The 15,337-nt window shown below is 48.2% G+C and overlaps 1 protein-coding gene across 1 annotated transcript in view; it reads right to left on the bottom strand.

Annotated features, from left to right (window-relative positions):
- The window catches only part of DSCAML1 (DS cell adhesion molecule like 1), a 232,662-nt gene that overhangs the window by 22,446 nt on the left and 194,879 nt on the right, over positions 1–15,337 (bottom strand). Inside the window, exons 10-14 of the mRNA XM_069741278.1 lie at positions 6,558–6,677; positions 6,076–6,252; positions 1,421–1,620; positions 1,219–1,315; positions 1,002–1,130 (exon numbers count right to left, since the gene is read on the bottom strand). Of these exons, the coding sequence (XP_069597379.1) occupies positions 1,002–1,130; positions 1,219–1,315; positions 1,421–1,620; positions 6,076–6,252; positions 6,558–6,677 (723 nt within the window). The remainder of the gene's footprint in view (positions 1–1,001; positions 1,131–1,218; positions 1,316–1,420; positions 1,621–6,075; positions 6,253–6,557; positions 6,678–15,337) is intronic.

Below are 15,337 nucleotides of genomic sequence, written 5' to 3'. Positions count from 1 at the left end.
ACCAGGGCTAAGTTACCGTAAGTCCCACATCAAGCCCAACCCAGGAAATCTCTAACCCAAATGCCACCGAGTTGAGACACCCCTAATCCTGGGAGAGCTCCGAGTCTGCTGGGATTGTACCCCCAAAATATGGACAGTTCTGCCAAATTCAGGTCTGTTTACAGCTATACATCAGCTAAATAATGCACACAGTGAAATCACATGTATGTATAGCGATAATGCACACAGTCATGTAACAGCATTGGAATAATGCACACAGTGATGTAACAGCATGGGAATAATGCACACAGTGACGTAAAAGAATGGGAATAATGCGTACAGTGATTAACAGCATGGAAATAATGCACACACGGATGTCACAGCATGGAAATAATGTACACAGTGATGTCACAGAATGGGAATAATGCACACAGTGATGTAACAGCACGGGAATAATGCGCACAGTGATCTATCAGAATAGGAATAATGCACACAGTGATGTAACAGCATGGGAATAATGTGCACAGTGATGCAACAGCATTGGAATAACGTGCACAGTGATGTCACAAAACAAGAAAAAATGTGACATAGCTAAAAGTCAAGGACCAATTTGATATCACAGATAGGAAAAATAAATAGTGATGTCATAGCTAAAGGATGTGATGTCACAGAACAGGGAAAATGAACATGATATCACAGCTAATCATAAAGTGAAAAAACATTGTGATGTCACTGCTAAAGTAAGGAAAGTGATGTCACAGAACAGAAAAAACCATAGTGATGTCACAACTCTAAACTAAGCACCGCAGTGATGTCACGTAACAGAAAAAACATAACGATGTTACAATGAAACGCGAAGGACCACAGTGATGTCATAGAACCTTGATAAGAAACATGGGCTATAAAGTACAATGGCCCTTAGAAGCTTTAGGTCGGAGGGGCTCAGTTTTGACTGCAATCACCCCTTCCCCCTCTAGCCCCCCCCGGATAGAGATCATTACATAGACAAGACTGAACCTTACCAGATTTGTTTTTGTATTCGATATCAAACGCAGTAATGATGCTGTTTCCATCAAACCTCTGCGTCCAGCGCAAGTTCATGCTGCGAGCTTTCACTTCTCGAATTTCCAGCTCAGGTGGGTCTGGAGGTTCTGGCAAATTTATTAAAATCGGAAAAGGTCAACAACTAATAAAATAATAAATATATATATGTATATATGCATTGAATATGGTCCGTACCTTGCACAGTGAGCTGAATGAGGCCCCTGTTCTCTCCATAGGAATTGATGGCATGACATGAAAAAAACACAGAATCTCCGCGCTCCGCCGGCTTAAGCTGGAAGCCCAAAAAGAACCGTTAGAAGAAGACGATGCTCCATTTTTCTTATATCATCATTGATTTCTTTATTTTCACAGGTTCCGATGAATCCGCCATTCTTACCGTCAGAGTGGAGATAACTTCGTCGCCGCTGTCTTTGGTGGCGATCACATAGCGCAGGTTCCGGTCCGGATCTATGACAGTGTCCCCTTTTTCCCAGCGGATAATAATGGGGCGCTCTCCTCGTGCCGTGCAGTTTAACCCCTTAGTCTGCCCTTTGATTGCAATCGTTGTGTTGGGGTGAGAGGTGATGGTGGCAGGAACTAAGGGACGGAAACAAATAAAAGCATGGAAGGATTAGGCGGTGTGCCAGGAGGGAAACAGATTGGTTTATTGGAATACTGCACACTGCGCTCGTCTGATGCCAAACTCGGAGACAATGTTTTATGAAGGGCACTGCAGAAAAACACGTCTGACCCTACACGGGCCACTGACACACGGCGAGAGCGTACGGTGGTCCGCACGCTCTCGTAATGCAAGCATTCTGAGATCTCTCCACCTGGGGGCACTGGCCCCCTCCCGCCAGTGATATTACAGGCTCGGGTCGCTCTGCAGAAGCAGACGGAGGCCGCGGGCAGCAGAGCTATCTCTCGCTGCGCCTGTAAAGCCGTCTCCAGTGAAGTGGCAGAGAGACACGCTCCACATCATTTCAATTTGTAGTATGGAGGAAGAGAGGGGGAGAAGGATGAAAAGAGTAGGGAGGAGAGAGAGAGAGCAAGGGAGAGAAAGGAGAAGGAAAGAGTGGAGTGACGGAGGCACGCAAAAGAAAATGGGCAGATGAGAGCCAGGAATTACGTAAAATATGGCTCGTAAGCACAAGTTTTATGGAGCTGTAATATGGCACATATACAAATCTACAAACCCGAATTAATGTGGCGGAATGGAATCCATAACAAAAAATATATATTAAGCTAGGGCTATGCAGCGGCCAGCAAGGTACTGCATCCGCAGCAAGCAAGTTACTAAAAAAAAAAAGCCAACCTGTTCAGACTTTTTATGACTTATGACTGCTTGCAGCGGTAATTTGCAGGTTGCAATTTGACCCTAAATTCACTTACCGTAATAGTAGTGGCACTAAGATCTTTTCCTGCATGAAACACATCGAAGCCAAAGTTGCCGCATATCCCCAGCTTTATTATACGCTTCACAATATACACTATAGCAATGCGTCTAAGGATCGCTACTCCTTTATTATGGTTGGTTGGTGTATGGAGAAACCATATGGCGACACATTGAACCAAAGGGTCCCACATTTAAGGCCTGTTCACATGTTGCAGATTTTTCACATCTAGAGGATGAGGATGGCGGATTAAAGTAGCAGCAAAGTGAATAAGATTGCAAAAATTGGACGCAGACACGGCTGATCATTTCTGTGATTTAATTCTGCCAATTTTCCCTGTGTATGTGGTGAAATCTACAGGTAAACCGCAATGGATTTTTGCAGTTGTGTGTGCTGTGTACCTCAACACTATCTTCGCTCACTATACAAATAGAGGGTCAGACGTATGCAGAATTGTGACAACTTCACTTTTGCTTCCTCCCCCCCGCTGTGCTATCTATACACAAAGTCATCTTATAGGGGTTCTCCACTCCTCAGACAAGCTCTTCTCAATCACTGGTTTCCCCTAGTAATACCGGCACTGGTGTCGGCACTGGCTCTCCAAGGGATCACATGACATAATGTCACACAATCCGCGGAAGAGCCAGTGCCAGCTGGAAGGTCGCCGGAATGGGAGGTGAATATAGGTGTTGTTTTTTTTACTTTTCGAAAACAGTGATAGAGAAAGGGTTGTCTAGTAGTGATGAACCCCGTTAAAGTTTTCGGCCAATTTGCATCATGTGCACATATCGATGTGGTCTGCCTTTCCTTTGAGCTGGACATTATATTGATGTGGTCTTCCATGGCTGTGTGTCTACTAGCTGGGCCCAATCCATCTCAGCCCTTATCTACATACATGTCACTTGACAAATGGTAAGGTTTTTAATAATAGAGTTAGGACGGTCCCAATTACGGTCACCGTGAAGAGGTGGGATGGCTTTCGCATGTTTTTGATCAAAAAACAAGTTTTGCTTAATCTGTTAGGGTCCGACTGCTGGTACTCGCACCCCCATTAGAATGGATCAGAAGTGCACATGTACGACCACAGTTCCATTCATTCCCTGCGGGGCTGATGAGTACTGCCTTTTTTTGGAGGCCCCATGGAGAAAGAATGGAGCAGCGATAGGACGTCCCATTTGCCACTCCATTTTGTAACCCCACTGATCAGTTCTTGTTCCAGCGGTCAGACCCCCACTTACTAGTCAGTTATCATCAATTGGTGATAACTTATTTTAACTGGACAGCCCCTTTTAACTCTTCTACTATATTATACGTTTTGGTATTTTTTTTTAGATAAAAGTCTAAAATTGACAGTGCCAATCGCCATTTCCACCATATTGAGGTCTTACACCCTAAAATTATTTTGCAACAAATTCCCTTTAAATCCTTTTTTTTTCCATATGTTAAGTGCACTTATCTACAAACAAAAAAAATCAGATTTAATACAATTTCGACTACTGAACACTTTTTTGTGCCATGGTGTTAGCAGAGGTTTGTGCAGTTCTCCTGCATAGTAAATAGTATGTATATTAGCAGGTTTAATTTTGCAATCTGTGATGTATATTTTATAGGAGCGTTTTACATTGCTGACCTGAAAACGCTAATGTAGAGCCGGGCCAATATTAATGTAGAAATAAAGAAATAACACGCTTATAAAAAGTGCAGCTCTCCTCCGTCCTGGGGATTCATAGCAGGCGGAGTGCACAAGGTAAAAAAAAAAAAAAAAAAAGTGTGGCTCTGGTGCCGGAACCTTGTGCTGATGCATAGAAACAAAGTCCTATCTTGGCTTCCCCCATCTTCTCCGACATTCTCCATGTATCCCATGGTCAGAATTTTGTGGCATTTTGTATCTCATGGTTTTTTTTTGCCTTTTTCCCCCCATTTTTTGTAGGGCGCGCCAAGATATATATTTTGCATCCTCTCCGTATCTCTTTGTATCCAGTTCACCCTGATAAAGTTGCATTCCTAGGGCTAAGTCCGGTTGTCTTATAGGGGTACTACAAGATTTAAAAAATTGCAAAAAAAAAAAAAATTCTACTTGGGGTGGAGTGTTGAAGGGGAGTGATACTGGGGTGGTACTGGAGGTCGAGGGGGGTGCAATCCAGGCGTAAAAGAGGAGGCACTGACGGTGTGCACTACAGACGTGGAGGGGATCTGGTACTGGTGAAGGCGCAATACAGGTGTGGAGGAGATTTGATTGAGGTAGTGAAGGTGAAAACTTGTGGGGGTGTGGAGAAGGCCTGGGGTTGAAGGGATGTAAGAAAAGGGGGGGCACGGCAAAAGAGCGGAGGGCGTGGCAAAAGAGCGGAGGGGAGCGGCCAAAAATGGAGGGGAGCCGCCAAAAATGGAGGGAAGCGGCATAAGAGCGGAGGGGAACGGCATAAGAGCGGAGGGGAGCCGCAGAAGAGCGGAGCAGCCAAAGAATTGAGGGGCGCAGCACAAGACGGGAGAGGTACGACACAAAAGGGAGGGGCACAAAAGAGGAGGGGCACGGCAAAAGGGTGGAGGGCGTGGCAAAAGAGCGGAGGGGAGCGGCTGAAAATGGAGGGAAGTGGCCAAAAATGGGGGGGAGCTGCAGAAGAGCGGAGGGGAGCGGTAGAAGAGAAGAGGGGAGCGGCAGAAGAGCAGGGGGAGCGGCAGAAGAGCAGGGGGAGCGGCAGAAGAGCAGGGGGAGCGGCAGAAGAGCAGGGGGAGCGGCAGAAGAGCAGGGGGAGAGGCAGAAAAGCTGAGGGGAGACACAGAAGAGCGGATGGGCGCGGCAGAAGAGCGGATGGGCACGGCAGAAGAGCGGATGGGTGCGGCAGAAGAGCGGATGGGCGCAGCAGAAGAGCGGATGGGCGCGGCAGAAGAGCGGATGGGCACTGCAGAAGAGCGGATGGGCGCGGCAGAAGAGCGGATGGGCGCAGCAGAAGAGCGGATGGGCGCAGCAGAAGAGCAGGGGGAGCGGCAGAAGAGCAGAAGGGAGAGGCAGAAGAGCAGAGGGGAGAGGCGGAAGAGCTGAGGGGAGACGCAGAAGAGCGGATGGGCGTGGCAGAAGAGCGGATGGGCGCGGCAGAAGAGGGGATGGGCGCGGCAGAAGAGCGGATGGGCGTGGCAGAAGAGCGGATGGGTGCGGCAGAAGAGCGGATGGACGCGGCAGAAGAGCGGATGGGAGCGGCAGAAGAGCGGATGGGAGCGGCAGAAGAGCGGATGGGCGCGGCAGAAGAGCGGATGGGCGCGGCAGAAGAGCGGATGGGCGTGGCAGAAGAGCGGATGGGCGTGGCAGAAGAGCGGATGGGCGCGTCAGAAGAGCGGATGGGCATGGCAGAAGAGCAGATGGGCGCGGCAGAAGAGCGGATGGGCGCGGCAGAAGAGCGGATGGGTGTGGCAGAAGAGCAGAGAGTTGTAGTGGGTGATGATCTGAAAAGAGGTCATGTCTATAGAAACAAATGTACACTCTGCAATTTGCAAGCCACAATCTCTTGCCTCCCAGGTGGCCCCCTTGGCTGGACCTTTGTTGCACATTATGGCCACTGGCTGATGTTTGCCACTGTGTGCGTACACAGCGGGATATGCTGATGCTAAATGTGGGGAATCCTCCAGATGTGAACAGATCCTTATACATTCCTTTAGAACTTACTTTTCACAGTAAGAAACATTGACTTGCTGATGTCGGTGCCCACGCCATTGCTGGCTTGGCACAGGTAATAGCCAATATCCTCTTCGAGCACATGGCGGATAAGTAAGGAGCTGTTGGGCAGGATCTGGATGCGTCCAGTGAGCGGCACCGGGTGGTATTGTTGGGGGTTTCCACTGCCTAGATTGAGACAAGAGAAAAGACATTTGATGAATATAAAAGAGAATCCGACACGTCTTCTTCTTCTGCCGCATGTGCGGAGCGGAGACTTAATGATGTGTGACAGGCAGAGCTGTAGCCCATAGTGTCGCAGTACAATACATGATGGGAGGAAGATGCCGCATCTGTTTGATGCCTATATGTCAGCGTAGTGCGGCATGATGGCGAGCTGTCACAGCCATGTAGTGCACTAGTGACAGCATGTTCTGGTATGTGAGCGTGTACAGTACGTGTCCATACAATGCCCTCAGGACCCCCGCTCTCACCTTTGGCGTGTTTCCAGACCACCTTAGGAGGTGGATAGCCGTCGACAGAACAATTCAGGACCCCGGCTTTACCGTAGATACCGTCCTGGTTGTTAGGCTGAACAACAAATCTGGGGGGCACTGAGACAAAAGGGAAGAAATAAATCTCCATGTCACAGTGGATCATAATACAACAACAGGGTGTTTATAATGCATGTCATTACTGCGGAGCACACACAATGCAGAGCAGTTTTCTTTGAAACCACAATGAAAAGACAGCTCTGCTTCTTTTTTTTTCCCTTCTTCTTCGGATCCTGTATCGCGCTGATCCTCATGGAGACGACTGCAGAACACTTCAGATTTTATGCTGAGCTGCACCAACATTCAGATTCTTAAGGGATTTTCGATTTGAAGATTATCTTTCCTATAATCATGCAGAGCACTGCACCTCTTACCCAAAGACACAGACCACTGTACCTGGTACCCAAAGACTCACAGAGCACTGCACCTTCTACCCAAAGACTCACAGAGCACTGCACCTTGGACCCAAAGACTCACCGAGCACTGCACCTTCTACCCAAAGACTCACCGAGCACTGCACCTGGTACCCAAAGACTCACAGAACATTGTACCTTGTACCCAAAGACTCACAGAGCACTGCACCTGGTACCCAAAGACTCACAGAGCACTGCACCTTCTACCCAAAGACTAACAGAGCACTGCACCTTGTACCCAAAGACTCACAGAGCACTGCACCTGGTACCCAAAGACTCACAGACCACTGCACCTGGTACCCAAAGACTCACAGAGCACTGCACCTTGTACCCAAAGACTCACAGAGCACTGCACCTTCTACCTAAAGACTAACAGAGCACTGCACCTTGGACCCAAAGACTCACAGAGCACTGCACCTTCTACCCAAAGACTCACAGAGCACTGCACCTTGTACCCAAAGACTCACACAGCACTACACCTTATACCCAAAGACTCACAGAGAACTGCACCTTATACCCAAAGACTCACAGAGCATTGCACCTTGTACCCAAAAACTCACAGAGCACTGCACCTGGTACCCAAAGACTCACAGAGCACTGCACCTGGTACCCAAAAACTCACAGAGCACTGCACCTGGTACCCAAAGACTCACAGAGCACTGCACCTTGTACCCAAAGACTCACACAGCACTACACCTTATACCCAAAGACTCACAGAGAACTGCACCTTATACCCAAAGACTCACCGAGCACTGCACCTTGTACCCAAAGACTCACAGAGCACTACACCTTGTACCCAAAGACTCACAGAGCACTGCACCTTTTACCCAAAGACACAGAGCACTGCACCTGGTACCCAAAGACTCACAGACCACTGCACCTTGTACCCAAAGACTCACAGAGCACTGCACCTTCTACCCAAAAGACTCACAGAGCACTGCACCTTGGATCCAAAGACTCACAGAGCACTGCACCTTGTACCCAAAGACTCACAGAGCACTGCACCTTCTACCCAAAGACTCACAGAGCACTACACCTTGTACCCAAAGGCTCACAGAGCACTGCATCTTCTACACAGACTCACAGAGCACTGCACCTTGTACCCAAAGACTCACAGATTACTGCACCTTGTACCCAAAGGCTCACAGAGCACTGCACCTTCTACACAGACTCACAGAGCACTGCACCTTGTACCCAAAGACTCACAGAGCACTGCACCTTGTACCCAAAGACTCACAGAGCACTGCACCTTCTACCCAAAGACTCGCAGAGCACTGCATCTTGTACCCAAAGACTCGCAGAGCACTGCACCTTGTACCCAAAGACTCGCAGAGCACTGCAACTTGTACCCAAAGACTCAGAGCACTGCACCTTGTACCCAAAGACTCACAGATCACTGCAACTTGTACCTAAAGACTCACAGATCACTGCACATTGTACCCAAAGACTCACAGAGCACTGCACCTTGTACCCAAAGGCTCACAGAGCACTGCACCTTATACCCAAAGACTTGCAGAGCACTGCACCTTGCACCTAGAGACTCACAGAGCACTGCACCTTGTAAGCAAAGACTCACAGGGCACTGCACCTTATACCCTAAGAGACTCATAGAGCATTGCAACTTGTACCCAAAGAGTCACAGAGCACTGCACCTTGTACCCAAAGACTCACAGTGCACTGCACCTTGTACCTGAAAACTCACAGATCACTGCACCTTCTACACAGACTCACAGAGCACTGCACATTGTACCCAAAGACTCACAGAGCACTGCACCTTCTACACATACTCACAGAGCACTGCAACTTGTACCTAAAGACTCTCAGATCACTGCACCTTGTACCCAAAGACTCACAGAGCACTGCACTTTGTAACCAAAGACTCAGACCACTGCACCTTGTACCCAAAGACTCACAGAGCACTGCACCTTGAGCCTGAAGACTCACAGAGCACTGCACCTTGCACCCAAAGACTCACAGAGCACTGCACCTTGTACCCAAAGACTCGCAGAGCACTGCACCTTGTACCCAAAGACTCGAAGAGCACTGCACCTTGTACCCAAATACTCGCAGAGCACTGCACCGTGTACCCAAAGACTCGCAGAGCACTGCACCTTGTACCCAAAGACTCACAGAGCACTGCACCTTGTACCTAAAGACTCACAGATCACTGCACCTTGTACCCAAAGACTCACAGAGCACTGCACCTTGTAACCAAAGACTCAGACCACTGCACCTTGTACCCAAAGACTCACAGATCACTGCACCTTGTACCCAAAGACTCGCAGAGCACTGCACCTTCTGCACATACTCACAGAGCACTGCACCTTGTACCCAAAAACTCACAGATTACTGCACCTTGTACCCAAAGGCTCACAGACCACTGCACCTTATACCCCTAGACTTGCAGAGCACTGCACCTTGCACCTAGAGACTTACAGAGCACTGCACTTTGTAAGCAAAGACTCACAGGGCACTGCACCTTATACCCAAAGACTCCCAGAGCACTGCACCTTGTAGCCAAAGACTCACAGAGCAATGCACCTTGTACCCAAAGACTCACAGAGCACTGCACCTTGTACCAAAAGGCTAAACGATAACTACACTTTATACCCAAAGACTCACAGAGCACTGCACCTTGAGCCTGAAGACTCACAGAGCACTGCACCTTGAGCCTGAAGACTCACAGAGCACTGCACCTTGAGCCTGAAGACTCACAGAGCACTGCACCTTGAGCCTGAAGACTCACAGAGGACTGCAGCTTGTACCCAAAGACTCACAGAGCATGGCACCTTGTACCCAAAGACTCGCAGAGCACTGCACCTTGTACCCAAAGACTCGAAGAGCACTGCACCGTGTACCCAAAGACTCGCAGAGCACTGTACCTTGTACCCAAAGACTCACAGAGCACTGCACCTTCTACCCAAAGACTCACAGAGCACTGAACCTTGTACCTAGAGACTCACAGAGCACTGCACCTTGTACCCAAAGACAAACAGACCACTGCACCTTGTACCCAAAGACTCACAGAGCACTGCACCTTGCACCAAAAGACTCACAGACCAATGCACCTTCTACACAGACTCACAGAGGACTGCACCTTGTAAGCAAAGACTCACAGAGCACTGCACCTTTTACCCTAAGAGACTCATTGAACAATGCACCTTGTACCCAAAGACTCACAGAGCACTGCACCTTGTACCGAAAGACTCACAGACCACTGCACCTTCTACCCAAAAACTCACAGAGCACTGCACCTTGTAAGCAAAGACTCACAGAGCACTGCACCTTGTACCTAAAGACTCACAGATCACTGCACCTTGTACCCAAATACACACAGAGCACTGCACCTTGTACCCAAAGACTCACAGAGCACTGCACCTTCTACACATACTCACAGAGCACTGCACCTTGTACCCGAATACACACAGAGCACTGCACCTTGTACCCAAAGACTCACAGAGCACTGCACCTTGTACCTAAAGGCTAAAAGATCACTACACCTTATACCCAAAGACTGACAGAGCACTGCACATTGTACCTAGAGACTCACAGAGCACTGCACCTTGTACCCAAAGACTCACAGAGCACTGCACCTTCTACACAAACTCACAGAGCACTGCATCTTGTACCCAAAGACTCACAGAGCACTGCACGTTGTACCCAAGGATTCAGAGCACTGCACCTTGCACCAAAAGACTCACAGACCAATGCACCTTCTACACAGACTCACAGAGTACTGCACCTTGTACCCAAAGACTCACAGAGCACTGTACCTTATACCTAAATACTCACAGAGCACTGCACCTTGTGCCTAAAGGCTCACAGAGCACTGCACCTTGTACCCAAAGACTCACAGACCACTGCACCTTGTACCCAAAGACTCACAGAGCACTGCACCTTCTACACATACTCACAGACCACTGCACCTTGCACCCAAAGACTCACAGAGCACTGCACCGTCTACACATACTCACAGAGCACTTCACCTTGTAACCAAAGACTCACAAAGCACTGCAAATTGTACCCAAAGACTCACAGAGCACTGCACCTTGTACCCAAAGACTCACAGAGCACTGCACCTTCTACACACTCACAGAGCATTGCACCTTGTACTCAAACTCACAGAGCACTGCACCTTGTACCCAAACACTCATAGGGCACTGCACCTTGTACCCAAAGACTCACAGAGCACTGCACCTTGTACCCAAAGACTTTCAGAGCACTGCACCTTGTACCCAAAGACTCACAGAGCACTGCACCTTGTACCCAAAGACTTTCAGAGCACTGCACCTTGTACCCAAAGACTCACAGAGCACTGCACCTTGTACCCAAAGACTTTCAGAGCACTGCACCTTGTACCCAAAGACTCACAGAGCACTGCACCTTGTACCCAAAGACTTTCAGAGCACTGCACCTTGTACCCAAAGACTCACAGACCACTGCACCTTGTACCCAAAAACTCGCAGAGCACTGCACCTTCTACACAGACTCACAGAGCACTGCACCTTGTAAGCAAATACTCACAGAGCACTGAACCTTGCACCCAAAGAGACTCATAGAGCATTGCAATTTGTACCCAAAAGACTCACAGAGCACTGCACTTTCTATACAGAGACTCACAGAGCTCTGCACTTTGTACCCAAAGAATCACAGGGCACTGCAACTTGTACCCAAAGACTCACAGAGCACTGCACCTTGTATCCAAAGACTCACAGAGCATTGCACCTTTTACACATACTCACAGAGCATTGCACCTTGTAACCAAAGACTCACAGAGCAATGCACCTTGTACCCAAAGACTCACAGAGCACTGTACCTTATACCTAAAGACTCACAGAGCACTGCACCTTGTGCCTAAAGGCTCACAGAGCACTGTACCTTATAACCAAAGACTCACAGAGCACTGCACCTTCTACACATACTCACAGAGCACTGCCCCTTGTACTCAAAGACTCATAGGGCACTGCATCTTGCACCAAAAGAGACTTGTAGAGCACTGCAACTTGTACCCAAAGACTCACAGGGCACTGCACCTTGCACCCAAAGAGATTCGTAGAGTACTGAACCTTGTATCCAAAGACTCACAGGGCACTTCACCTTGTACCCAAAGACTCACAGAGCACTGCACCTTGTACCTAAAGACTCACAGAGCACTGCACCTTGTACCCAAAGACTCACAGGACACTGCACCTAGTACTCAAGGACTCACAGAGCACTGCACCTTGTACCTAAAGACTCACAGAACACTGCACCTTGTTCTCACAGACTCACAGAGCACTGCACCTTGTACCCAAAGACTCACAGAACACTGCACCTTGTTCTCACAGACTCACATAGCACTGCACCTTGTACCCAACGACTCACAGAGCACTGCACCTTGTAGCCTGAGACTCACAGAGCACTGCACCTTGCACCCAAAGACTCACAGAGCGCTGCAACTTGTACCGAAAGACTCATGGTGCACTGCACATTATACCCAAAAACTCACAAAGCACTGCACCTTGTACACAGACTCACAGGGCACAGCACCTTGTAACCAAAGACTCACAGAGCACTGTACCTTGTACCTAAAGACTCGCAGAGCACCTCACCTTGTACCTAAAGACTCACAGAGCCCTGCACTTTGTACCCAAAGACTCACAGAGCACTGCACCTTGTACCTAAAGATTCACAGAGCACTGCACCTTGTACCTAAAGACTCACAGAGCACTGCACATTGTACCTAAAGACTCACAGAGCACTGTACCTTGTACCTAAAGACTCGCAGAGCCCTGCATCTTGTACCTAAAGACTCACAGAGCCCTGCACTTTGTACCCAAAGACTCACAGAGCACTGCACCTTGTACCTAAAGACTCACAGAGCCCTGCATCTTGTACCTAAAGACTCACAGAGCACTGCACCTTGTACCTAAAGATTCACAGAGCACTGCACCTTCTACACAAACTCACAGAGCACTGCACCTTGTACCCAAAGACTCACAGAGCACTGCACCTTGTACCTAAAGACTCACAGAGCACTGCACCTTGTACCCAAAGACTCCCAGAGCACTGCACCTTGTATACAGAGAATCACAGAGCCCTGCACCTTGTACCTAAAGATTTACAGAGCACTGCACCTTGTACCCAAAGACTCACAGAGCACTGCACCTTGTACCTAAAGACTCACGGAACACTGCACCTTGTACCCAAAGACTCCCAGAGCACTGCACCTTGTATCCAAAGACTCACAGAGCACTGCACCTTGTACCCAAAGACTCACAGAGCACTGCACCTTGTACCGAAAGACAAACAGACCACTGCACCTTGTACCCAAAGACTCACAGAGCACTGCACCTTGTATACAGACTCACAGAGCCCTGCACCTTGTACCTAAAGACTCACAGAGCCCTGCACCTTGTACCTAAAGACTCACAGAGCCCTGCACCTTGTATCCAAAGACCCACAGAGCACTGCACCTTGTACCTAAAGATTCAGAGAGCCCTGCACCTTGTACCAAAAGACCCACAGAGCACTGCACCTTCTACCCAAAGACTCACAGAGCACTGCACCTTATACCCAAAGACTCACAGAGCACTGCACCCCGTATCCACAGACACATAGTGAATTACATCTTTCTTCCAGAGAACAGAGCACTGCTTCCTGCACCTGAGCCTTGTATCTTGCACTCACAGCCATGTGACACCTGTCCCCAAGCCCCCAAGACATGGCACCTTCCTCCTAGAACCATGCAGAGCATTGCACCTTACTTACAAAGCCTTGCATGTTGATCAGCGCAGCGTACATGATTTTATGTTCTGCATTTCACTGGAGACCACTGTATGATAGAGCGAATAATGTCACCTCCAGGAGCCAGCGGAGCTTTATTCGCCTCTCAGATAACACTGCAGAGCATCGCGCCTCCCACACATGATAATGCACATACCGCGCACACTGCTCTGCAGCTCGTCGTCCCCGGATCTTCCTGCCATATTTATTCCAGGCAGCGCAGACCAATGAATATTTATCTGTATGTGTCTCTGCTCATTATATATTCATGATTATATCAACATGCGGCACTGAATCACAAGCTCATTACATATTCATGCTTACATTAACACCGCGCATTAAAAACTCGTTAAATCCACAGGGCCCATTAACCCTTTAGAAGCCGTCACTCAGGAGGGAGCCGTCCGAGAGACATCTCACCATTTCTGACAACTGCACTCTCCTCCTTAGGTAAGGCTCATTTCTAGAAGAGAGTGCTCCAGTTTTTGCATTGAAGGAGCTGTGTAATTAAAGGGCTTTGTGCTGAAGGAGGTGCCTGTCTACCTACATATACCTACCCTATACGGACAGGATATGGTCTATACCTAACTATACATGGAAGCAACAAGGATCGGGCTGGTCGATTCCAACATGCCCCATCATTTTATCCTTCATAGATGTGTCTGAAAGCAGCTTTCTCCCCTCTCTACATTGAGAACACATGCACACTCAGATTAAATGAGCATGCTTGTGCTTAGAGTGGATCCAGCTATAGGCGTCTCAAGTATATGGCAGCCTTGTTTAACGTCTAGATTCTGTGTCCACTTTAGAATACCCATTTTTATATACCCCTGTTAGTGAATTCTCAGTTAAAGGGGTTGTCCAATGCGAGGATATTGATGATCTATCCTTGGAATAGACACATGCATGCTCAATTCTACAGAGCGTACATGTATTGTCAATGGAGAGAGAAGAGTACGCTGCTGGAAGACAGGAGAACAAAAAGATCATGCATGTTGGAATCAATCAGCCCGATCCTTTTATCATCCAGAGATAGTTATAGGCTATAGATCTTGCGTCCTGTCCAAAAAGATTACTTTTATGCAAACAGACCTGGTATAGGCCATCGATATTGGCGGGGGTCTGACACTTGGTACCCCACTATCTGCTTTTACCAGTTCTGGCAGTGGTTAGCTGTGAAGAGAGTACAGAACCAGAAAACCACAGTTGATTAGAGTCGGACCCCAAAGTTACTAGGTCCGAAAATGTTATGTGGCATCAAACTTGGGATTTGTTTCTGCGGCACCAGGTACAGTCACTATCAAATGTACAGAGCCCCTCTGTCACTATGCTAAAAACGAGACAAAAGTTAAAAAAAAATTGTTCATGTTTCCGGACAATATTTTACTTTCTTACCTAAATGCATATAATTTGTGCTTAAAAATCATTTAAATAATTTTTGCAATTGGGTTTTGTAAAAATATTTGCATCGGTTCCCTTTTATAGCCTCCGTCTTGCACTATCTATTGCTGGCTGCAGAATGAGTTAACTGGGAATCCATCA

Source organism: Ranitomeya imitator, chromosome 10 (assembly GCF_032444005.1).
Source record: "Ranitomeya imitator isolate aRanImi1 chromosome 10, aRanImi1.pri, whole genome shotgun sequence".
NCBI classification, from domain to species: domain Eukaryota; kingdom Metazoa; phylum Chordata; class Amphibia; order Anura; family Dendrobatidae; genus Ranitomeya; species Ranitomeya imitator.
This window is presented reverse-complemented; position numbering and strand designations above follow the sequence as displayed.